This window comes from Diuraphis noxia, unplaced genomic scaffold (assembly GCF_037042655.1).
Source record: "Diuraphis noxia isolate RWA-SAM2 unplaced genomic scaffold, SU_Dnox_SAM2 contig0001, whole genome shotgun sequence".
NCBI lineage: Eukaryota > Metazoa > Arthropoda > Insecta > Hemiptera > Aphididae > Diuraphis > Diuraphis noxia.
In genome coordinates, this window is record NW_028301711.1 from 89,976,860 (window position 1) to 90,003,199 (window position 26,340).

General features: G+C 29.5%; 1 protein-coding gene and 1 pseudogene across 1 annotated transcript; one reads left to right on the top strand and one right to left on the bottom strand.

Annotated features, from left to right (window-relative positions):
* Positions 1 to 1,572: 1,572 nt before the first annotated feature.
* On the top strand, positions 1,573 to 2,481 carry LOC149062383 (uncharacterized). Its single transcript, XM_089215310.1, has one exon. The coding sequence runs from the start codon at positions 1,573 to 1,575 to the stop codon at positions 2,479 to 2,481; it is 909 nt and encodes a 302-aa protein (XP_089071436.1).
* A 21,741-nt stretch (positions 2,482 to 24,222) lies between these two features.
* Positions 24,223 to 25,154, bottom strand: LOC149062384 (uncharacterized; annotated as a pseudogene).
* Between the last annotated feature and the right edge of the window lie 1,186 nt (positions 25,155 to 26,340).

The following is a 26,340-nucleotide window of genomic DNA, read 5'->3' on the forward strand; positions in this document are numbered from 1 at the left end:
ACTATAATTGTCTAAATATTTTAAGAAAGTAAATGCATAGCATGTATTCATATAAATATAACTGCATGATTACGTTTAACAAAGAATATTAAAATAAAATATTCGTTAATATTTTTTTTAAAAAAAAACAAGTATTTTAATTTTTTTTTAAATTAATGTACTTTATTAATCTAAAAGATAAAAAAAATCACATAATTAATACTAAAATAAACTGAAAATGTATTTAAAATTCTAATAATTCTATATACCAATAACATGAATGTTTCTGCAGTTATAACAAATATTATAGTTGGTTGCATAATTACAAATCTAAATAAGAATTATTTGTCCTTATATGAAATGCAATTTTTATTAAACGAATAGACTTAAATAATTAAACTAACGAATATTATGTTAAAAAAAATTTAGTATTTACTAATTAATGCTATTATATACATTTTAAACACAGAATCTAAAAAAAAAATACTTTACGATGATTAGATAATATATAAACAGATGGTGCTAGTCCTATTCGAAATGTAATTAAATAATGACCTCCTTTTCTAATAATTGCACCCAGTGACGCCGATCCATATGTCCAGGTATTGCAGTTGCAATACCTATTAAGGGTGGGTGGGTGTAATAAGCCTACGAAAAACACGGGCTAAAATTATAGTTGTAGTACAAGATAAGACGTTACATTATAGCATGCAAGCTGCAGCTTTCACGGTTGACTTATAAATATAAAGTATAATATGACAATCTTTAAATTTAACAATTAACTGTTTAATAAAATTCATTTGTAACATAATCGAAAGGGACTTATTTTACTAAATGAATATAGATGGTAATTTATTATGTTTAGTGAATCCTTCAAAACTGATATACATAATTTAATAAGCTCCTGCATAGCGAGGTTGTGTGATCGGAAGAATGGCTTTAGGAACCCTGAGGCTGTACCCCGAGCTCCAAACCAAAGTCCAAAAACTTCCTAATTTGCGATGCTATGCTGTTGTTGAAACCATGGAATGCACGGCCTATATTACTTTTCTTTTCTTCGTTTACTGCATTATTCTGTTGCGGGTCATTTGTTTCCCAAGCCCAACGGATTGTCAGGTCCAGAATGAGGCCGTGATTTTTACTTCTTTCTATAACTATGATGTCTGTATTTTAAACGACTGTGTTTAAAATCTTTAATGGAGATTAAGATAGGGTAAATCTACGAGAATTTGTAACACGAGAAGTTTTGAACATCAGTAGCTACATTTGGTATTAAACGACAAATTAAACACAAATTTTGAATCATAGATAGTTGGTATTTTTAAGGGAATATGAAGTGCAAGGGTATCAGTTATTATTATAAAGTTTAATATAAATTACTAATAATACGTAAAAGCATAATATTATACTTTATTTAATGTAAAAAAAATACTGCATCAAATACTGGCTTGAAAATCTGTTGATGTCAATAAAGTCTAATCGACTATAAGCAGAGAAGTATATAGTTACCAAATAGTTTTAAGAAAAAACAAATAAATATTAAATAAATTATTTACCAAAAAGAAACAGCCTGTCATTACTCCGACGAAAAAAATGACCAAGGTAAAGTTCGACCGAAGACGCACACACACTGGTGAAAAACCGTACGGGTGCGACGTGTGTGAGAAATCGTTCCCTCACAGAAGCATTTTGATAAGACATCGACGCACACACACTGGTGATAAACCGTACGGGTGCGACGTATGTGACAAATCGTTCAACCAGAGAGGCTATTTGATAATACATAGACGCTTACACACTGGTGAAAAACCGTACGAGTGTGATGTGTGTGAAAAATCGTTCACAACAAATAGCCAATTGATGATACATCGACGCACACACACTGGTGAAAAACCGTACGGGTGCGACGTGTGTGACAAATCGTTCTCTCAGAGAAGCATTTTGGTAAGACATCGACGCACACACACTGGTGAAAAACCGTACGGGTGTGATGTGTGTGACAAATCGTTCAGTACAAGTAGCAAATTGATAACACATCGACGCACACACACTGGTGAAAAACCGTACGGGTGTGATGTGTGTGACAAATCGTTCTCTCGCAGTAGCGATTTGATAAGACATCGACGCACACATACTGGTGAAAAACCATACGGGTGTGATGTGTGTGACAAATCGTTCAGTTCAAGTAGCGAATTGATAAGACATCGACGCACACACACTGGTGAAAAACCGTACGGGTGCGAAATATGTGACAAATCGTTCAACCAGAGAGGCTATTTGATAATACATAGACGCACACACACTGGTGAAAAACCGTACGGGTGTGATGTGTGTGATAAATCGTTCAGTACAAGTAGCAAATTGATAACACATCGACGCACACATACTGGTGAAAAACCATACGGGTGTGATGTGTGTGACAAATCGTTCAGTACAAGTAGCGAATTGATAAAACATCGACGCACACACACTGGTGAAAAACCACAGAATAAATCATATTAACAAATAATGTTTGCACTGATAATATATTGTATTTTTTATACTTTATAATGAATATATTATTTAACACGCTATTTATTCATCACTTGTTCTTAATTTGGTTACATAAAGATAATTCATACAAGTTATTCTTACAACATATTTAACTTATATATTATATACAATACATAATAATCTACATATACCAAGCATGGAAGTATGATAAGCTAGACAGTGATAACAATAACTAATCACTGTTGCAGAGGTTCAGTACATTTCGTATGATTGACAGGTCTGTTTTACGTATGCAGGATTATTATTTATATTAGGTATAATAATAATATTATAATTAAGAGTGAGAAATACCAAAGAATATCGGAAAAAACCTACGCTTAAAGACTGTAGTCATTGACGCAGGGGCGCACAATTTTGCAATGGGACAAAATATATGTAGCCCTATCTAGAGTCACATCTTTGAATGCCCTACACTGATAAATTATGATACTTTTAAAGTTGTCGCAGATACGCAATCTTGCAATACAACTTCTTGAGACAAAAATTTAGACCCGACTTGGTAGGTTATTGTCTTCCCGCCACGAATTCCTGTGATTATATGCCATATTGAACAGGTTTGGGCTATTCCAAGAGAAGTATTAGAAGTTCAACAGAATAATAATCCAGCAAATAACATATCCAATCTCAGAGGGTTCCCAGAAGACGATTATAACTCATTTGCAGCGGTTGCATTCCTCTTACTGTTATCAAATCCAACATTGAGGAATCAAATAAAAAAACTTTCACTAAATCATATCTTGAACGTGATGATCAATAATTACTGGGCAAAAAGACTGCAAGATTTGCGAGAATTTATGCTTTTCGCTGGGGCGGCTTTCATTTGGGCGAATAACCCAAAATAACATATCGTTTGGGCGAATTTATATACATCATTTGGGCGAAATGTACACACACCCCTAATTTATCTAATACATCGTTTGGGCGAGCCGAGTTATTAAAAAAAAAAAATTGTTATATAATATTATTCCTAAAAAATAATTTATAAAATTATGACTAATTGTCACAATATTATATTTAGTCATCATATTGATTATAATTTATAGACTATATAATATACGTTTTCCTTCCCATTTTTAGAGACTTAGGACTCTCAGTTAATTCTAATTGGTATATGGTTAAAAATGTGTTATGTTGTAATTGTCATATATAATTTATTATCTTATAATTTGTTATTAGTATGGTACCTCATATCCATTATATTATATTCTCATATAAATTGTCATATTGTCATAATATTTTATTAAAAATAGTACCTAACTAGTTTTTTTAATTTTAACTCATATTTAATATGATCGTATTTATTATATGTTAAATATAACATGTTACTTCCCTATTATTATTCAATAATTTATAAATTCATCTAAACGATCGGTTAATTTCTCGCCCAAATGATACAGCTCTACTCAGGTAAATTTTGGGTTATTCGCCCAAATGAATGACTCCCTTTCGCTGGACACGAGTATACGTTTGCAGCAAATAATAACATAACAATACCCAACTTCTTACAATCAATTTTGAATAAAACTAATCAAATTAATGATATCGTTACGTTCAAGGGTGTTTATATTAAAATTTGCATTGTATGTTCTTTTAAAATTGTCCAAGAATTTCAATCAAATATTATACGAGTACCCATCAAAAATGATTCGACAATAACGTATGAGTTAAAAACACTTATTGATTTCTAACGTTCAATTAAAAAAACTCTTCTATATATATAAAAGTAAGTGGCGGTTTCTATTATCCTTATGATCACGAAAACTACCCGACTGATTGACTTGAAATTTAACATAGATATTCAGCTACATCTGAAGAAGGTCAGAACCGACATGAAAACCCCACTCGATGTCTTTCTAGGTAACCAGGTCGAGACGACTTCATGTATATATTTTATAATTATTATTATATGTTATTATTATATGATTATGTTTCTATGGAAACTGTTTGTTAATAAGATTAATATAGGAAAAGTTAAAGTAGCTGAATATCTATGTTGAATTTAAAGTCAATCAGTCGGTTAGTTTTCGAGATCATAAGGATAATAGAAACCGCCACTTATTTTTTTATATATAGATAGATTGATTAATATAATTATGAGTATAATTAATAACTTTACTATTTAAAATATTGATTTTTTTTTTGTACATTGGTTCCCATCATGGATTGGTATGCCTAGTCCCACATAATTGAAACATTTTATTACCGGAAAATATTATTTATAAATAAATACATATGTACATATTATGGCGATAAGATAATTCTCAAGCCCGTTCGGATTACCGCGTCTTTCGGATTAGCCTGCAGTGTTCGAATTATAGAGACCCTTAGATACTGTACTTACTACTCATATAACTATCTAGTTGTATATATTTAATCGGGTTAAATACACCGTAAAGTATGCATAAATATCATAGGCGTGTCTAGATCTTTGGTCAGAGGGTCCAACCTGATGCGTACCCAAAGGGCTAATGTGCCCTAGCCCCCTTTTTTGAACAATTTTACTTAATTCATGGTGCCACTTGAAATCGCAGAGGGTGCAGGTGCATACCCTGCACTCCCCGTGGACACGCCCACGATAAATTTATAAAAAATCAAAATAGTTAAGATTAGCAGCAAGTTCTTTAGAAAAACAAATTTTACAAATAGGAAGAATTTTGTCTGTTCGCTGGGTTGCGTCTAGTAAACGAAGTATAAATGCTGTCTTAAATAATTATTCGGCTCTTTATGAACATTTTAAATCTGCTTCAACAGATGTAACAAGAGATTCGAAAGAAAGAAGCAAGTATAACGGGTTAAAATTAATGATCTCCAGCGTCGAATTTGTTAGTAATCTTAATGCAATGGCAGACGCTTTAGATGAACTAGGAGACTTATCGGAGTATTTGCAAAGGCGTAATATCACTCTTGTAGATGCCGATAAATCTATTAGAACAACAATTAGAGTATTTGATTCGATGGTAAGTGAGCCCGGACATAAATTAGCCGGCACTTTAAAAGCGATTGAATTAAATATTTATAAAAATGTTCCTATTCATAATGGAAAGGTAAAACAAATTAATACGAGTCAACTATACAGAGGTTTAGCAAATAATTTAAGAAATCGGATGATAACAACTAATTCATCACATGTAAGTCAACATGAAAAAGATCAACAGGATAACATATATAATTATACAAATTTAATCGATAGTCTTAGCGTACTAGATCCAAAAAAATGGCCTACTTCCGATAATGATGAAATCGAAAATATTACATTTGGAGATGATAAAATACGTCACTTATGTCGCCACTTTCAATTAAATAAAGAAAATGATATTGTTCGGGGTTTTCAAACATTCAAATTGGAAGGAGGAAAAGAAGGTGTTCCAGACGACTTACAAATACTTTTTAAAACCGTAGCGACTATTCCGATATCTACAAGTGAGTGCGAGCGAAATTTTAGCTCAATGAATGAAATTATAACACCTCTCAGATCTTCATTAAATATTAGTACAGTCTCTGCACTTTTATTTATTAATTGTGTTGGCCCTCCACTCACTGAATTTCGTCCTGAAAAATATGTACGGTCATGGTTAGCCAAAGGTGGACATGCTGCTGATGACAATGCAAGTCGCAAACGTGACAAAAAAATTGACGACAAATATTCAGAATTATGGAAATTATATAAACTATGTATTCAATTTGAATTGTAAATTTTTTAAGCTTAAAATTACTTAAAATAATTAAAATTAAAAATTAATATTATAATACTCATATTAATTTTTTAAACGTTCCGGTTCGTAAAATTTTTCATTTCGAGCACTGACGATAAATATATATATTTTATTCTATAATAAGTATATTATATCATTACGGTATTTTCCGTAAGGTATTGAAAATGTAAGGTAAGCGAATGTTACAGAAGAAAAAAAAACTATATTTGCACCCTACCAGCAAGCACAAAGCTCATTAGTAAAGTCACTACCTACAAAATGTCTGTCAGCCACTATACCATCTTCAATCAGTTCAATCTAAATACTATTCAAATTTTTTTTTAGGGCTTTTAAAAAAATATAAAACATACGTAGTGTGATTAAAAACGGTTCGTATGGATCCATTGATAAAAATACAACTATTAACTTCTGATTTCTACCAATAATAATGTTTTATGTGCATTTGTCATTAAGATAGTAAAAATCTATAGACATTTTAAATCATATATTATATTTAATAAATAAAATACTGCGTATTTATAAATACTTAATTGTCGCTATATTGCTATAATAATCAGAAAAAAATCAGAAAACGGCCACTTGTTGTGACATAATATAATTACAACTAGGTACACTGAAATTATTTAATTTAATAAAATAAAGTTATTTCCTTTAAAACAATGATAAAATATAATATATTATTGGTGTTGTATTTCTGTAGTATAATAACTATTTAGAGAAATATGTGAAAGCGTCATTTTGCTCCCAATATTCATAACTGCAAATTTAGCTGATATCTTACTAAACTGTATGTATTTTTTTTTTCATAAATGAAAAAAAAAAAATGTGTAATTACTAATTTATGATTATGAATATATAGGTACTGAATTTTTTTTTGATCCTTTATTTTATTTCTAATAATATTATTCATAATTCCTTACAATCACAGAAATAATTAAAAAGTTATTGTGTTACGGAACAAACAACCATTGATGATATAAAAAGGTGTTTCATGACTAAATAATAATATTGAGAAAAAGATGCGTTGTGACGAGTGAAAATCACACATGATGAATAGGAATGCCCGTTCAACGGTATGATTTTCATTCGTCTAAACGCACTTACGCGGACCAACCAACGACGGACTAGATTGTCGAAAAGGGTATAAATACAGGACACTTTCGACAATCTAGTAAGTGGATGAGACGTTCGTAGATTTTAGATAAGGAGGAGAGGAGAGCTATCGGTCTGTAGTTTGCGGGTATTTTATGATCTTTGCCTGGTTTGAGAATGGAAATTATGACTGCTTTTTTCCAGGCGAGTGGAAAGTAGCAGATTCTGAAGGAGCTGTTAATGATTCGTGTTAGTGATAGTAAAATATTGTTGGGTAGAAATATAAGAGCCGTGTTGGTGATGAGATCGTCGCCGGGGGCTTTCTTTTTGCGATCCCTAAAGGATATTGCCTTTCACCAACTCTCTACTTGACCTACATAAACGACATACCAACGACTCCTAAAGTTCATCTCTCGTTATTCGCCGACGACACGATGTTCTTTACTTACGACAAAAACCAAAAACGTGCAGCAATTCAATTACAACAACAACTTAACGTGGCGACCATTTGGTTTCACAGATGGCGAATTAAAATAAACGCAACCAAAACTGTAGGTATCATTTTCGGACGTTCAAATACCACACATGTACCACCATTACTACTCGACAACCACCCCATTAGCTGGTGCAACCAAGCGAAATACCTCGGCGTTACCATAGGGCGCAGACTCACCTTCGGCAAACACATCCTTAACATCACTAAAAAGGCCACCCGCACCCGAGGTATGCTTTACCCCATAATAAACCGCACTAGCCCCGTCCCAATGACAACAAAACTAACCATTCTTAAACTTTACGTCGCTCCAATCCTAACGTACGCTGGCTCTTCGTGGGCTTCCTTCATAGGTCCCTCACAATCGAACCGCATTGAATCCGTCCAAAACATCGGCATACGCACTATAACGGGTCTGCCTTCCTTCGTTAAAAACTCGGTCCTTCTAAAATCCACTAATTTCAAATCTATTCAAAATTCTATTCGTCCCCAAACCAATTCAATGTTCTACAAAAACTCTTTCTCAAATCACGACCACATCCGACTTCTAGGCAAAACTCACACTCCTCCAACTACCAAACGCATACTCAAACCCTACCCACTCACCTGGCTAAATCAATAAAATAACTAAACCTTCCAAGTAAACTTCCACCCACTAGTAGAGGCATAAGCCTGGAATAGATAACGGCATAGCCACCCCCCCTCAAAGCAAAGCAAGCAAGCAATCTAGTCAGTCCACTTCAAGCCTTCAAACCGTCTACACTACCAACGATTCAGTTTAGTTCAGACAATCGAAGACCCGGACCACACAACAACACTAGCAGCTCAACGACGATACGCCGCTCCACGGCTACAAGCATCGTCTGACCGACGAACACCGGCGCAACCACCGCTCCACGGCGAATATCCGTGCCGACCCGCAGCTCGACGACGATACGCCGCTCCACGGCTTCGAGCATCGTCCGACCGACGAACACCAGCGCAAACCACCGCTCCACGGCGTGTATCAGTGCCGCGGCCAACAGAACAGTCCGGATTTCAATAAAACGGCCCTTTTCAGGGCCAACACTTTCACCACCCAGGGCACTTATTTAAGTTGACCTTCCCGAGCCAGGTTCGTCGTCGGGGTACCACTTACCTAAGTTTGTACCGACGACGGCCGGCTCCCGAGCCCAATATTTGTAAAATTAAACAAATCTAAAATCATATTGTATTGATAGAGTCCGGTAACTACCCGACTACTACCCAAGCGCCCCCGATTGTGTCGACCCACTTATATAAGTCTGGTCGACACAAATCGACGCTTTACTCACCCTTACATTGTATATATATATATATATATATATATATATATATTATAAATAGAAATAGAGAGATACCTAATTACCAAAAAACCAAAATCTAACATTTATTTAAGACACGGGCCGTCCATCCGGGCGAACCGTTTCAATTGTTTAGTTACGAGACTCATACGATTGTAGTAGTCGGCGTTAATTACTAAACCACCGAAATCAACAGTGTTTAGAACAAATAAATACATGTGATTGTCAGATTATGACCGCATCATTTATACACTAACTTATAAATAGGCACGTATATGGCAAGGCGTATTTTGTAATTTATTTACCGAATAACAAATAACAATTAAATATTATACATATTGACTGGTAAAGACGTATCTTTTACCAGTCAACAAAAATGAATAAAAAATAAAATAAATGATAATATTACCAAGACCAATTTCCCTAACACCTCCACCTTCGAATTTTGAGTTGAACCCATATCAATCATTTTTACCTGCCTGTACCTCACATAAGATCGTTTGTATCTTGATGGTTTTCAAATTATTCCAAATTAAAAGATGGGGATGCAAGAGAAATGCTGGACTCCCAACTTCGAATTTCGATTTGAACTCAATACCTACCAATCATTTGTACCTGTTTGCACCTTGATGGTTTTCAAATTATTCCAAATAAAATAATAAACATACTTACATAAATATTTCAAGTTCAAGCTTTGACAAAATTCATCAAATACTTGAACATTTAATACGTAGTTGATAAAAACAAATTGTAATATAGATTATATTATTCACGCGTCTCTAACGGCCATCTGTTTCTAGTGACCACTTGTGGTTGATGATTCTGGTTCATGATAGTAACAGGGGGGAGGGACAAATAACGGTGACAGTATGCCCATTGACATCGATATCCACACGCGTCGCTTATTTCTACGAGTGTAGCTATGACGATGAGCGATGGACAAGGACCCGATTGGAGCCCAACGTACAACGTATCACGGGCGTCCATTACTTCCATCGTACCAAAAAACAACGGTCGTATAACAAACAATAATAATATATAATATTATGACCAAACAACACACGACACGTGCATAAGAAACGAAAGTCGCAGAAGGAGCCATATCAGATTGACTTAAGAATTACGGCGCAACGACGTGTTGTAATTTGGCAAAGAACGTTGGTTATCTGACTGGGTCAAAGTGTCCAACGGTGTCTAAGACGGATGTGTGTTATCGGCGACAGCAAACTAGAACGGAGCGGACGGAACGACCGGTTCACAAACGCACTGCAAGAACATCGATCGCGGTGCGTGAACAGTTATTATATTTTGTTTTCGTACAATAGTTATTTCAAACATATCAATATAAATTGTTTAGTATTGCATTATTGTATATTATGGTTTTATTGCAAGCTTTGCGTATCTCCTCTAATCTACAAAATATGTACATTACAAAATTTATTAATTCATTCAAGCCATTGAAAATATAACATTATTTTTTATATTATATTATGTTGGGTACATTTAATTTTGCTGACAAAAAATTAATGAAAATATAAACCATATTTCAAATTTAATACAATTACATGAAAGAAGAGTTTCATGCATCGTGCTAAGAAGAAAATAAACACATTCGCAGTCGATTATATTATAGTGGGTAGTGGGTAACAACATAAATGTTATGGCATATTACATTATTACTAGGTACTAAAAAATAATGAAAAGAGCTTGTAGTATTAAAAATAAAATTAAAATCATTATTTTAGAAAGGTCTTTAAACATAAAAACAGTCAACAGATGATGAAGCATTATTCTAAAATGTCTTACCAATATATACATATACATAAAGCGTTAGCCAAAAAATGTTATAATCTTATTCGGTGGTGCTAACTGTGTATCGTTTGTTTTGATCACAACAGTTTGTTCCAATACCTACTGTTCAACTGCCTTGCAGACGAAAAATATGATTTTATTTTTAATTTATAACATGAATTCTGCTGTATTTTTATGGACAAAGTTTTTTTTTTTTTTCATTATATTTTAAATAAGACACAACGTATACTGTTGAGGTACCTACAGATATACAATGCTTAGAGGGACACTGCCCATATTAAGAAGTATTAGTAGATAATTTAAAATATTGGTCTTTAGATTTAATTTTAAAATGTCTAAATTAAACATTTCTTAAAGTTAACAGTTTTATTATTTTGTAAAAAGATGGCGGGATAGGTGTATCCTTTACGAATTTATACTCATATTTATAATTTTATGTGTAAAAAGTAAGATTATAAAAATAATCATTGTAAAGATAATTAATTCCCAGTATAAGTTATTAAGTTTTTTTGTCTCGTGAAAATCGTATAATTTGATTTATACTCTTTCTCACAAAACCATCCTTTTATACAACGATTAAATGATTCAACATGCTAACGCTTCAATACTCTTATACAAATCTAAGTCTTTGGTATTTTTTTTTAAACAAAAAGGTTAGAGTTAAATTATTGCTATGTTCAATCGCAGGTTATAATTATATGCCAAACATAATATGGAATTGACAATTTATATAAAAAAAAAAAAATAAACAATGAACCTCTTAATTAATGTACCTCTGACGTAGGCTTAAAATTATTATTTTTATAATATAATATTTAGATAACTTGTTTTTTATAGTTAAGGCAACGTTGACTTCTTTGTTGTTAGCTGGTTTTTACTATAAGAGGTGTGGTTGGTTCGGTATTCATTCCACATCTACACGATGGGGTAAGAATTTGTCACTAAAACAGTAAAACCCATGGGCTCATCTATCTATAATTAGATAATAGAGACGCCAGTCAATTTTTGACCTCAGAATATGTTAGTAACTGAGGCCAATCATCGAACCACATCAGGCCACCTTTATATTTATTATTATAAATTATATTGAAACAAATTTGAAATTACGAAAACAACTTTTGGAGAGTTCTAACAATCGTAAAATTCTAATATTTAAAATTTTTAACTATCTCAATGTCTATACTACTCTTATAAATTATCCTTTTCAATTTTTTTCAAATGATCCAATTTTCTCAAAAATTAATGGATATTAAAAATACAGAATGTTTAATTGAAATAATTATTGATCTTATGGTTTTATATTTTTTCCATGTTGACAGTATTATAAATGGATATATTTTTATTACATCAATATTATTATTGTTTTATACATGCAGAGTAATTCAAAACGTTGAGGATTTTATTATTATGTTATACCTAAACTTTTTTCTTTCTTTTTTTATATATGATATCCTATCTATTACAATATATAATATGTTATCTTAATTTATGAACAGATTTACAGATCGTCATAAACTAATGTTGCTTTTATGGATTTGGTCATAAAATTATACAATAGTTAAAAAACTGTCTGCAAATAATATACAAATTTATTACATACAACAATCACCAACAAAATTAATCTTGACATCCAAACGTTTTAAAATACCAACAGTAGAGTAATATTATAGGGTTAGTTTTTCTAATATTATTTTATCATTTGTGTTTGTAAAAATAATTTATGAAAGCATTATAATATGTAAGTACGCTATAGTACATAACATTATCATAAAATACATAACTATCACATAAGATGTGTAATATTATATTATACTAATCTCTTTGTTTTTGTGCATTCATTTATAACAGCCCGACTAGCACATGGATATTCATAAAATAATAATATTATATCCATTAAGCCGTTAAGTGATGATAAGTTAAGAATAGTTTTGTTTGTTCTACACATCCGATCACGGTAAAGCACGAATAAACAAATACCTTTTAGAAACACGATTGCGCATAGAATATTTTATGCAATGTTGCTACATTTACGTTGCCGGTATTTTGAAATCAATAATTTTTATGTATCATTACACCAATTATTTTGATATCAGATGTAAGCCGTGAGTCGAGCCCAGCTTTATTGACTTATTTTCATAAGCATAACTATATATTTATACTATTTTAAAGTGACTATAATATTGACTAAGCAATCATGTAAGTTTTTTGACATGTTATATTTTGAATTATTATAATTATTAGGGCTCGGAAGTTGTAGGAAGTGCATATTGTTCTGTATGTCTCAATTTATAGTAGACCTAGCTAGAAATTTGAAATATACAATCGCGAGTTAAAAAATTGAAAATGCATATTTTGCATATTTTGCCAATTTTAGCTAAAAAGTGCATATTTCATTAATTTTATACACATATTATGTATATTTCATATTTTTCTAAAAATAATTGATTTTTTTCTTTCACAACTTGTTTATTTCAACTAATATTGAATATAAAACTCAAAATGACCAACGAAGGTATTTATTGTCATCGCCATTGTCAATTATGGAGTTAATAACAGTGATGTACTGATTGTGATACGCATTTAGTCAATCACGCTAGTATGCCGAAATACTTATTTGTAGTACTATCTTATCGGCGATAAGTTATCGTAAATATAATGATGGTTTCATCGTTTATCGTTACTGTTGATTGTACACGATTGATGTTTGACAGTGACAGTTTCGTTTTAGACGTCGTATTGTTAGTGGGTGAAGTGCGTATATTTTTGGAATTCAGAATAATATTTTTGCATATTTAACATTTTTAACGCATATTTTGCAATTTTTTCGTGCATATTTGCATGCATATTTTACCTTTTTTAACTCCTACTACTTCCGAGCCCTAATAATTATTTAAAAAAAAAATGTTTGTATAATATAGTTCAAAATTGAAAGTGGCAACGTTGAAGAGGTTTTTATGCTCAATCGTGTAGGTTTATTTTTGTATTTCAATTTCTTTTGATACGCTGAAAATTTTGCTCAATCGTATCGCAAAAAAATGTTTCATGAGCATTGCTCAATCGTGTCTCAGCCAATTTTAATAAGTAATAATCTATTTTTTTCAACATGCCAAACATGTGGGATGACAGCACAGCACGTTGATTGGCTCCCAAGATTGTAAATAAACACTTTTAAATTATTCATGAAAACCTATCCTATAAATTCTCATATACTAATAACAATCGTAAGTAATATCCATATAGAATTTGAAATCATTAATAAAATTGTTCAAAATTATTCAAATTAAATTTGAAATTAATAATGCTAACTGATTATAGATATAAATTAATTTAGAAGTATTTCATTATTGATATACAATATGATATTTACTATTTCAGTAATATTCATCTGATATTTGAAATTCATTCATACAATAATCATCAAAGAACTGAAATTAATATAAAATATAGATCATTTATACAATTATATAATATTTATATAGCATACACTATACAGTAATTTTCAAGGTATATACTACCTATAAAAAGTTAAATCTTTAAAATATATTCATAAAAATTAATATACATATATTAACACATATGGGTAGGTACCTATTAGAAATTTATTCTCACAGTAGCGACAATTTATTAATTTATTACATTAAACAAAACTGTGCACGTGCGCGTGTACGTACACGTACACACACACGTACACGTACACGTACACACGTACACACATTTAACCTGTGAGACTTCAAGCTTACTCCTTGGAAGTTAAGTCATCACATTAGATGTATCGCATTGAATGTGCGTTTGCATTTTGTTACTTTGATGTAAGAAAATTAGATAACGTATGGGTACGTACAAGAACTCATTTGCGATTTCCCGCTTCCGCTCAATTATATTATCTTAATAAGTTTACAACTTTATCAACATGCTTTTGTTAGTAAATAATAGGTATACAATATATAATATATAATATAAGTAAACCAGCACCCTTATGTGAATTCTACAAACAGTTTAATAATAATGTGACAAACGGTGAAAACTTTCAATCAAATCCTTTTGTAAAGCACAAGGCCTTATACATTGTATCAATGCGTTTTCATGAATAGTTTAGGTTTACCTACGGCATACATAAAATATTATTATTATTATTATTATTATTTTATTATTTATACATTTAAATATAAATCGTATTCGTTGTGTAATATAATTAGATAATCAGAATTTTCAGTAAATGATCTATACATCATATTATTGAAAATTATTTGTAATAATTAATTAGTGACATCCAATAGGACCCGACTGCTGGGCCGATGTGCTACTATTCTACAGTATAGTGGGCCACGGGCTGTGGTTATGTAAAAGTTATATATTATGTTAAATATTTAGTAATTTATAACATATATAAATATTGCTAGTAATTTTTCATATATTTAAAAACTAAATATTTCTTTTTCAAGATACGCTGTAGACTACCGATTATAAAAAACTAGTTTTTTATTAAAAACTATACACACTATTTTTACTGTCTATGATATTCACTTATAAGCTTTATTATTAATCCATATATAAAAAAAAATTATTACACGAATTAAATTTTTAAGATATTTTGAATATTGTTTTTAACACTCATCTATATCTAATACTTTATATAAATTATTATCATAAAAAAAATATGTAATTTTAAGATTTAAATTGTCGTACTGCTACTAACTTTTATTGATGTATACCTATGTGTTGATATTTTTCACCTTTTCTTTTTAACCTGTGACATAAAGAAAGCTCCTTAATCCTAATCCTTATAAAATGTGTAGGTAGAAACACTATCGAAAAAAATTAAATAATTTGTTAATATAATATATTATGTTGGACTGTTAAATGTAAGTAAATTTCCGTTTGCTTACAAATAATACTGTTTCAGTCCAGCCATATAGCTTTCCAGCTACGCACAAATTTTTAATTTGCAACCTAAGAAGATAAAACTATTAAAATGACAAAATATGGTTTTTATCATTATCGGTAAAATTAAATCACGTATTTCCAGTAAATTGGTTTTGATATTGTCTTCCTACAGCATTGTCTCTATTTTGCCGATACATTGTGCCGTATAACAATATTGCCTGAAAATAAATAAATAGAAAATGATAAGATCGATCGAAATCATCACGTGGACTAAGAGTGATAAACAAAAAATCAATCATTTCACACGAGAGAAATGGGAGAGATTTATAAGACATTTCCCGGTGTAATTCTTTAATAAACCGTGCCAATCGACTTTCGTTTATATAAGTTATTTATTTTCCAGTGGGCTTCTATAATGTTTTAACTTATATCTGGAAATACAATCATAATAAGGGCGTGAATAATATATAAAGTGTCACTATGGACATTCTGAATTGTTGTGGTTTTTTTTTTTGTAACTTTTGAAACGTAATTACATACTACTGCTATAGCAGTAGTAATTTGACTACTGTTATAGCAGTACTGTCCACCTACATAGTAACTATCAAGTACGTATATCACTACTGCTATAGCAGTACCATCAAATAAATTATTTAATATTTATATTTATAAAATAAAAATGTACAGTTTAAATCAAAAACTTCTGTTTATTTTTTTGTCTAAAAAACTAAAAAAGTATATTGGTACATAGTAATAAAATAACACAGCTCGGTAAGCTTATTAAATATGATCTAACTAGATCAGTACAAGTATAACAAATACATATAAATGATTATAAAAGTATAAAATTGATTATAAATTATTATAAATTATTATAAAAGTGTTCTTCTTCGTGACAATTCAAATAATTATACACTTTTATGAAAGTCTTCAAAACATATTCCAACACAAAGTGGAACATCGCATTCTCTGCATTGGTATTGAGTTTGTTTTCTGATTTTGTTTTTTCTACACACTTTGCAATTCTTGTAATACACTTCCCTTTTGAAGTTAGGAGGAGGTCGAATTTTTTCGTGGTAATGCCCTGATAACCTTTTTTTGGGTTCTTTTTCATTTAGATTTTTAAAAAATTGTAAGGCTGTTTTGTCTAGTGGAACTTTCAACATACTTTTTATCAATATATCACGAAAATCTTTAAAACGCATAGAACCGCAATCAAATCGTATTTTGTAAATGAAAAATGTATTCCAAACAGTGATGTCTAATAGGTGAAATAATACTTTCTTGTACCATCTTGATTGTTTTCTCGAACTACTATAATACTTAACCATTTGGTCTGCTCTATCAATGCCACTCATGTTATCATTATAATGAATAATTTCATTAGGTTTATTTTTGTCGTGGCCAAATCGATTTTTTGTATTCGAAATCATGGGATGGTATTTTGTAGTTATTGCAAGTACATCGCGTTTATCTTTCCATTTGCTAACATATACGTTCCTTTGCGACGCCATATGTATTCTCCAGTCTTCAATTTTTTTGTCAGTACACACTTAGGATTATCTTTGTGGTTACTACGTAAAGTTCCAGTGGTATGTGTTTTTCTTAGTAAAAGTTGATTTGATAGACATACACTGTTATAATAATTGTCCATAAAAATAGTATGGCCCTTGTCAATAAAAGGTTCTAAAAGACGAAACACTAAAGTATTAATTTTTGAAGTAGGTCCAGTTAGATTTTCATCTCTCTTTCCCTTATACATTTCCATATTAAGTACAAATCCACCAGGTGAGCAAAGCTCAAAAAACTTTATTCCATACCTCGCTTTTTTTAATCGCATGTACTGTCTAAACATGAGTCTTCCACGGTGAAGAAGAAGAGATTCGTCTAATGATAGAGCTTCATAAGGAGTGTATGCTTGTCTAAAATTATTTAAAAGACTATCAAAAAGAGGTTGAATTTTTTTTAACGGTCCGCTTTCATCCTTTTCTATTGATTGATCACAATATTCTACACTAAAGCACCTCAAGAGTTTATCAAAACGCCTACCCGACATTGTTTTTGATATTATAGGATGATAATATAGAGGGTTGTTGGAAAACATATCCCTGATTACATCAAATTGTACAGAACCAGCCAGCAAACAAATCCCAAAAAATTTATACATTTCGTCGAAATCTACTTTATTGAATTCCGTATTACGAGCATATTTTTTATGTGGTCTTGTTTGACTGGTCAATTTTATACCATAGTTGTTCGTAGATAAAACTATCATATTTGTTATTTCTTTAGTCCATAACATTTCAAAAATGTGTAAAGGGTTATCTTTAACGTGATCGGGAATATCGAGTTTTATTCCAGAAGCATTACTATCGAATTGGAAATCTGGAATGTCTATCCAGTTCTCGACCCATTGATCATTATCATTTTCAGGTATACTATTATAACTGTCACTAGAGCTTACCTCAAATGACTCTTCACCACTTGATTCATCCTGGATTTCTGCATTAGAACCAGATGGTGCTGGTAACACATTTTTATTGTTACTCGGAAACCTGTAGTCGGGATCGATATCTGAGTCGTCTACGAATGATAAGCTGTCAGAGTCAGATTCGAACGATTCATCTAAATAACCACACACTTCTTCGATGTTTTTTCGTGACATAATTTATTATATTATATAGGTAATATATTCATTTACATTTTACAGCACTAATCACTCGATAGTCGACACACAACTGCAACTGGATAACCAAAACTAAATATTATGACGAAACAATCGATAGTTTATATAAATTATAAATAGTGAATTCAATATCTGATTGTTATTCGTTAAAATAAACAGCTGTCGTAAATAATTGTCAATAATATTACCGATAATATTATTATCATAAACAGCAAATATAAAAATAGAAATAAGTGGTTGTAAAATACAGTGCCCAATGGTCCGTTGAGTTGTAGTAGGGCAGTGGGAAATTCTCTACCGTATAAAACCATCGAAAATAGTACTGCGATTATAGCAGTAGTGAGTTTTAATAAACGAATATTGAACTACTGCAACATCAGTAGTGATATACGTACATCAAATTTAAAAATTACTGCTATAGCAGTACTGTCCATCAATGTGTTAAACAAAATTAGAATGTTTTATTCACGTCAGAAACGATCGAGCGACAATATTGTGGATTAACGAATATTTTATAAATAAACCAAAATACATGTTTGTAAGTATGAAGTCCAAGCTAAATTTTCTATAAAGGGTATATATTATTATATTGAACATTTCAAAAATGAATTATAAAATATAAATGGCATATTAAATAAATGTAACTGAACTGACTCATTATTATAATTATTTTCTTAAATTTTAATGCATATCGCAATATCATTTAACCAATTTTTCATCGAAATTTTAAATATAATTTAAACAAATTAAAACAATAATCAAAACGTGAAAGTTATTATATAAAGTCATAAATTAAAATCAATAAAAAAGCAGGTAAGTCGTGGATGTCGCTCTGCTGTACAGTAGGTTACCGTAATGGATGGAATTAAATTTGAATGCAATGATAGGTATCATTGTATACGAAAAACGATTCTGAACGGAGATGATTTGTCAGTCTAGGATATATTATATTTAAATATTGTCATATTATATTCTATTTTGAAACAAATATTTGATTTTTCAATTAAGACGCATTTTGCATAAGGCATGGTTAATCAATTAGTGTAGTTATCATGTAGTTATCATAATTCATAATACCTTATATTATCATAGATATACAATATACATATACCTGTTTTGAGGATAAATCGTTATCATTACGCGATTTCATAAAAAAGTAAAACTCAAACGTTCAAAACATTTTTCCAATAATGACGATTCAAATTTTCTCTATAGCTATTTGAAGCAAAACTTATGGAAAACTTAGTGTTAAATTTTATAACCTTAGATAAAAATACAAACAATATTATGAATTTTTAACTACAAAATAATTCGCAAATATTCATGGTTTTGACGAACTTTTGTCAATATTTAAAATTCAAATGCTTATAAAAATTTAATTTGCAATTCCTGTGGACATTTTTTTTTGCGATAAAGATTGAAAAACTTGTAAGGAATCTTATATTAAATTTTTAAATCTTAGTTTAAAAAAGAAATTTTTTATGAATTTCTAGCTTAAAATAATTTGTGAATTTTTGTGATTTTTACGTATTTTGTCAAAACTCAAACTTTGAATGCTTATAAAAAAAAATTTTAACTATGAATTTATTTTATTTTTCAACTGTTATTGTATTAATACTTTAAGAGCCTTGTATTAAATTTTCAAGATTTCTACCTTAAAAATAAAATTTTATTGATTTTAATTAAAAAAAAAAACTAATAATGATTGAAAATTGCATATACTTATGAATAGTTCAACTTAAGTCAAATTTTTTAAAAAATTTTATGGTGGATAGAACATAGGTACTTATATAAACATTCGGCGAAAATTCATGTATCAATAGTCATTCGTTTTAAAGTTACATAAAAAATCAATATCGATTTTGTCGAAAACTGATTGTACGTAAAATTTCCTGTTTTTCCGTTAATTTTTAGTTTGTTTATCCCGATTATTTAGAAAATATTAAGAATTTTTTACTCACACAACTTTACTACAAACACAAAAAACAAATATTCATGGTTTTGACGAATTTTTGTCAATATTTGAACTTCAAATGCTAATAAAAAAGTTGTATCTACAACTTATACTTTTTGAATTATAACAAATATTTAAAATCGTTCGAGGATAAATCGTTATCGTTACGCTATTTCAAAAAAATTTAAAATTCAAACGCACTTAAAATTTTTCCTATAATGAAGTTTCAAGTTTTATCTATAGCTATTTGAAGGAAAACTTATGGAAAACTTAGTGTTGTATTTTTAATTCTTAGTTATAAACACAAAAAATTTTATGATTTTTCAACTTAAAAATTACTTGCAAACAGGGCTTGAAACCGGTATTTGATACCGTTTTTGAATACCGTTTAAAACCGTTAAAAAACGAAATCGATATCAAAACCGAAATCAAAAACAAAAAAAATCAATAACGGTATTCAAAACCGAAATCGAAATCCTAATAACTAAATACCGATATTCAAAACCGAAAACGAAATTGAAAAAAAAAATACCGATATTCGAGAGCAAAAACGAAATCGGAAAAAATAAATACCGATATTTGAAAGCAAAAACGAAATCGGAAAAAATAAATACCGATATTTGAATCCAAAAACGAAAACGGAAAAAATAAATACCGTTATCCAAAACGGAAAACAATTTAAAATGAACATATCACATTTAAACTTAAATAGCTAAGCTGTTATAATTACGGTCAACTGAGGAGTGTTGGGTCGTCCGAAGGAAATAAAGTATAAATATAGGAGTCGTGAGATGCGGGTAATTAGATTGCAAATTCACTCTAAAGTCTAGACTATAATAATATTTATATATAGGTAATACTCTATAAACAGTATTATATTCTATTCATTATAAGGAATAAGTAATAACCACGAATTAAGATATATATCTTAATTCGTGGTAATAACTAATAACTTATATGACGTAATAGTATGTAAATGTAAAATGTTGTAACGTATGCCTAATTAAATTGTATATATAACTATAACTGTTTAGGTATAACTTTGATGTAAGTACTTTGGTAATTTATTTTATAAATAAACAGGATGTAAAATAGGTTAGATCATATTTTATGGTGACAGGTGTATAATTTATAAATTTTTAATAATATTATCTCGGAATTAAAAATAAATCATAGTCTTATCACACCAGCACCTATTTTTCTTAAAAATTGTACTACACTGTAAATTGAGTCCAATCCCATGTACCAATGGAGTACCATTTATGGAAATTTGACCATTGTAATGAGAATATATACATTATATTCCCTGTATAATTTTTCAGTAGTTACAAGTTACTAGTAAAATATTTTATTTTACTTTTCAAATTGCTGTGTTGTTATGTAAGATGTAACTTATATTTTACTAGTAGTTAGTACACATCTCAGATTCATGTGCACACTTCAAATTTAGGACTGCACGCTTTGTGTCACCATTATTTAAGGATGTTATTTGTGTCCAAATGGACACATAGTAAAGTCCAATGGACGCCCATTAGAGTAAGATTTTTCTGACTGTTCACTATAGAATTATAGTATTAACTATTAATATAATTTAGTGTTGAAGTTTTAGTGGCCACCTCATTAAATGAAGAAGTCTCTTTGGGTGTGTGTTGCTCCCCCGCTAACCGCATTACCGCAAGGTGAAATAGTTTAATATTTTCAACCAGTGGGGACCACGGGAATCGAAAATGAACCCAAAATCGAAAAAAAAATACCGTTATCCAAAACCGAAAACGAAATCGGAAAAAATAAATACCGGTATTCGAAAACAAAAACGAAATCGGAAAAAATAAATACCGTTATCCAAAACCGAAAACGAAATCGGAAAAAATAAATACCGGTATTCGAAAACAAAAACGAAATTGGAAAAAATAAATACCGTTATCCAAAACCGAAATCAAAATCGGAAAAAATATATACCGCTGTCCAAAACCGAAATCGAAATCGGAAAAAATATATACCGTTATCCGAAACCGAAATCGAAATCGGAAAATTTTTTTTCGGTTTCAAGCCCTGCTTGCAAATATTCGCGTTTTCGACAGATTTCGTAAAGATTTGAACTATAAACGCTTATAAAAAAAATTGTGACTAACGATTTTTAATTTTTTTTGCTACAATTATAACAACTTATAAGGAACCTTGTATTAAATTTTCATGTTTTTTTGGATGTCCAACATTTTTTTATCGACACATCAAAAAAAAATTCTCAAAAAATCGAAAATTTCAGTGGTCTATAAATAACTTAAAAAAAATTTAAAATTTTTGAAAATTAAACTGTATATAGATATCACTAATTTAAACATTTGGTGAAAATTTCAAGTATTTACAGTGATTAGTTTTTGAATTACAACCATATAAAAATATCGATTTTGTCGAAAACTGGTTTTGCGTAGAAACTCCCCTTTTTCTGTCATTTTTTTTTTTTGTTTTGTTTTTCTCGATTTTTTTGAAAACTGTTGGAAAATGTTTACTTTTGACCTAGGTTAGGTCACCAAGGATATTCACTTTTACATCGGAAACCACCCCCAAAGTTTGAAATTGAAGCATTATTTCGACTAGTTATGCTGTACACAGACACAAAAACAAACATAAAAAAAAAAAACACACACACATCGTTGTAAAATCAATACATTCATCACTTCGTTCAGAATCTAAAAACATAAATTTTTAATTTTAAATAAAATACATAATATATTAAGACTAGCAAGTTATGAATAAATTAATACAAATTAATTTGGCTAATGTTTAAAATCGTATTTACCCAATCATTTTTTGTGGAGGTAATCAAAATTGTGTTTGAAAATGAAACCAGTATAATATTCTATTTTAAAAACATTTCGAATTTCCTAAATGTTAAATATAAATCAATATTAAATAACAAAAAAAAAAGCTTTCAATAAAATCAGATTTCTAACTAGCAGTAATTCTAGGATAACGAGTCAATGTTTAAATATAATGATTTTTTAATATTCAATTGTTTAACCATTTTGATTATAATATGTTGATTATATTTTTAATATTCTGAAGATATAATGCATTTTTAATTCCAAGTTACGTAGGGTTATACTTATTTATTAATTTTTAAAATGCACTATTAATGGAATTGTTATCATATCAAGATATTTTATTCCAATGTAGCTCCATTTCGATGCATTTTTGAATTTTCTTTTATACATTATTTTGCGTAATTTTGAGGACTAATTTTTATTTTTTGCAGACAAATAGTTTAATTTTTAGCAAACTAAAAAAAACTTTGTATAAAATTAAAAAACAACAATTTAACTTTTTAGGGTACCTACCATTATTTTGTGGATAATTTCTGTAATTTTTTGGACTAGTAAAGTTCATTTTTTAAAAATATTTCAATTTACCAAACTAAAATTATTTCATACTATAAAAATCAAACATTTTTTATTACATAATTTTAGAAAGTCGATTAAGTAATTTATTTTGTAATATCCTTTTGTATAAACATGTTATTACATATTATTTTGGCCATCAAAACCCACATAATAATGTTTAAATATTCATCTGTATTGTGGTTTCCTAAATTATGAAATGAAGAAAATGCCTTTTTAATATTTTATTATTTTCATCTTCAATGTAAATCATATGATATATAATGGTATAACTTTTTTATGTCTAAAATTAAAATTATTATCTTTAAAAATTGTAAAATTTCTAGTTTTCAATATTTAAGTTTCTTTAGTGTATAAAATAATTTGAACACCGAATTCTGTTAACTTTGATATGGGTACTGGTTTAAAGTCATCATCATTCTTTTCCCAATGCCCGTCATTTCTTAATGCAACTGCTACATAATGACCAATACCTGTTCTTTCAGTAGTATGAAATACTCATTTTTAATGGTGATTCTTGTTGATATGCTTTCCAAACTAAAAAAAACATCACCGAATACTGCTTTTGGTAAATCTAATAAGTTTTTAGTCATTTTTTTACCATCTTGATAAAATAACTCATCTAAAATAAAATGTATAAATGTTTAGCAACAATTTAAGTAATACCTAATATTATTTTTTATTTGTGGAGGATACAGTAGGCTTAATAATGATTATTAAAAAAATTATTTTCCTATATTTTGCCAAACAAGTTTTTAAAAGAAATAATTAAATTTCATTTACATTCTTTCGTTCAAGACCACTATTAAACATAACATGAATATATTAATTATTTTAAAATTGTATTTACATTGAATTTTTTAATAATATTATTAATTAATTTTCTTATGAAGCCTGTTTTCATTAAACAAAAAAAAAAAAAATGTGCAATACAATTAAATTGTATGACGATATTTAGAATTACTAGTAAAAATTAGAAAAATGTGTGTTTAGTTGACCTTCTGGTATGTTTGAAACTTCAATTAAATGTGGCTTTTTAAAACTGTTTCAATAGTACATATTCCTTCGCAATCATTGAAACTGCATAATGATGATGAAAATGTAATTAAATCATCAATATGTACTTGTAAATCCCCAAAATCCGCAGATTGAGAGGAATACGGAATACACTTAACTGATATGGTTTTCATTATCCGTTGACACTAGTCATTAGAGCATATATGAATTTCATTGGCCATAATTACGTCATTCAGTAATTTGTTGATCATTTCCCTTATGTGGCAGTGGCAGTCAACTCGTACAATGGACCGTAAGAGTTTATAATGTGGAAATATATGGTATAAAAATTTAGTAGTTCAATTTTATTGTTATTGATTATTCTGCATCTCAGTTTTTTTGAACTACCATTTAACATAATTCCCAAAGACTTTTTATTTACTTGAGAATTAAGGTCTACATATTAAGCGTTCGAGTCATTTGAGAAATAATATGATCGTTTTTTCTTTAACGATTTTAGTTCTCTTTTTCCACGCCAGTTTTCTACTGCTATCATTTCATCATCATTTATTTTCTCAAATACCACTGAGGGTAAGTTTTCATCAAATTTTATTGGAGCATCCTAGAAAGTTAAACAGTTATTACTAATTGTTTTGTATGCAGATTTTTTGTTTTTTTCTTTCATCAGACTGTTTATGTTTTCTCTGTATTACCTTGGATTTTACAAGATTATAATTCATTAGCTTCGTGCAAAATAATTGCCCTGTCCAAAGAATCCAAATGACTTTGAACAAAATCGTCTACTCGATATGGTAACTCTTTAAATATATTCTATGTTTTAAATTATTAAAAACAGCTTCTGATGCACTACCAATTGCAAGTTTTTCAGGAAACATGAACGCTTTACACATGACGTTTTCAATTTTTTTTTTAATTTGCTAAAAAAACGGTTTGTCCGTAAAAAAATAAAAATTAGTCCACAAAATTACGCGAATTATCCACAAAATGATAGTACAATAAAAAGTTAAGAAAGTTAATTTTTTTTAATTTTACCACCATTTCACCAGCATGTTACTGTTTTTTTGCAATTTGCTAAATAACTATTTGCCCGCAAAATTACGCAAACTATCCGCAAATAATGTATAGAAAAAAATTTGAAAAATCGAAAATGTACTTTTCCAATGTGACAGTTATAGATTTTGGCCCGAAATAAATTTAATTTATTAGACATAATGATAATTTTGGATAACTGTATAATATGTAAATATAGATTCACTACATTATACACATTCAAATATTGATTACAGCCAAATTATTATATTTTTTAATAACTTTAACATGTTTATTATTGTAAGAATAGGTATGCCTGCTACATATAAATAAAACACTTTTAACTTACAATTTTACGATACAATATGCTAATAAGGATGTTGTATATCATTAGGTACGCTTACTGTT

What these genes read in the sequence shown, in the direction of transcription:
- LOC149062383 (XM_089215310.1), top strand. Translation starts at nt 1,573, where the DNA reads ATGACCAAGGTAAAGTTCGACCGAAGACGCACACACACTGGTGAAAAA.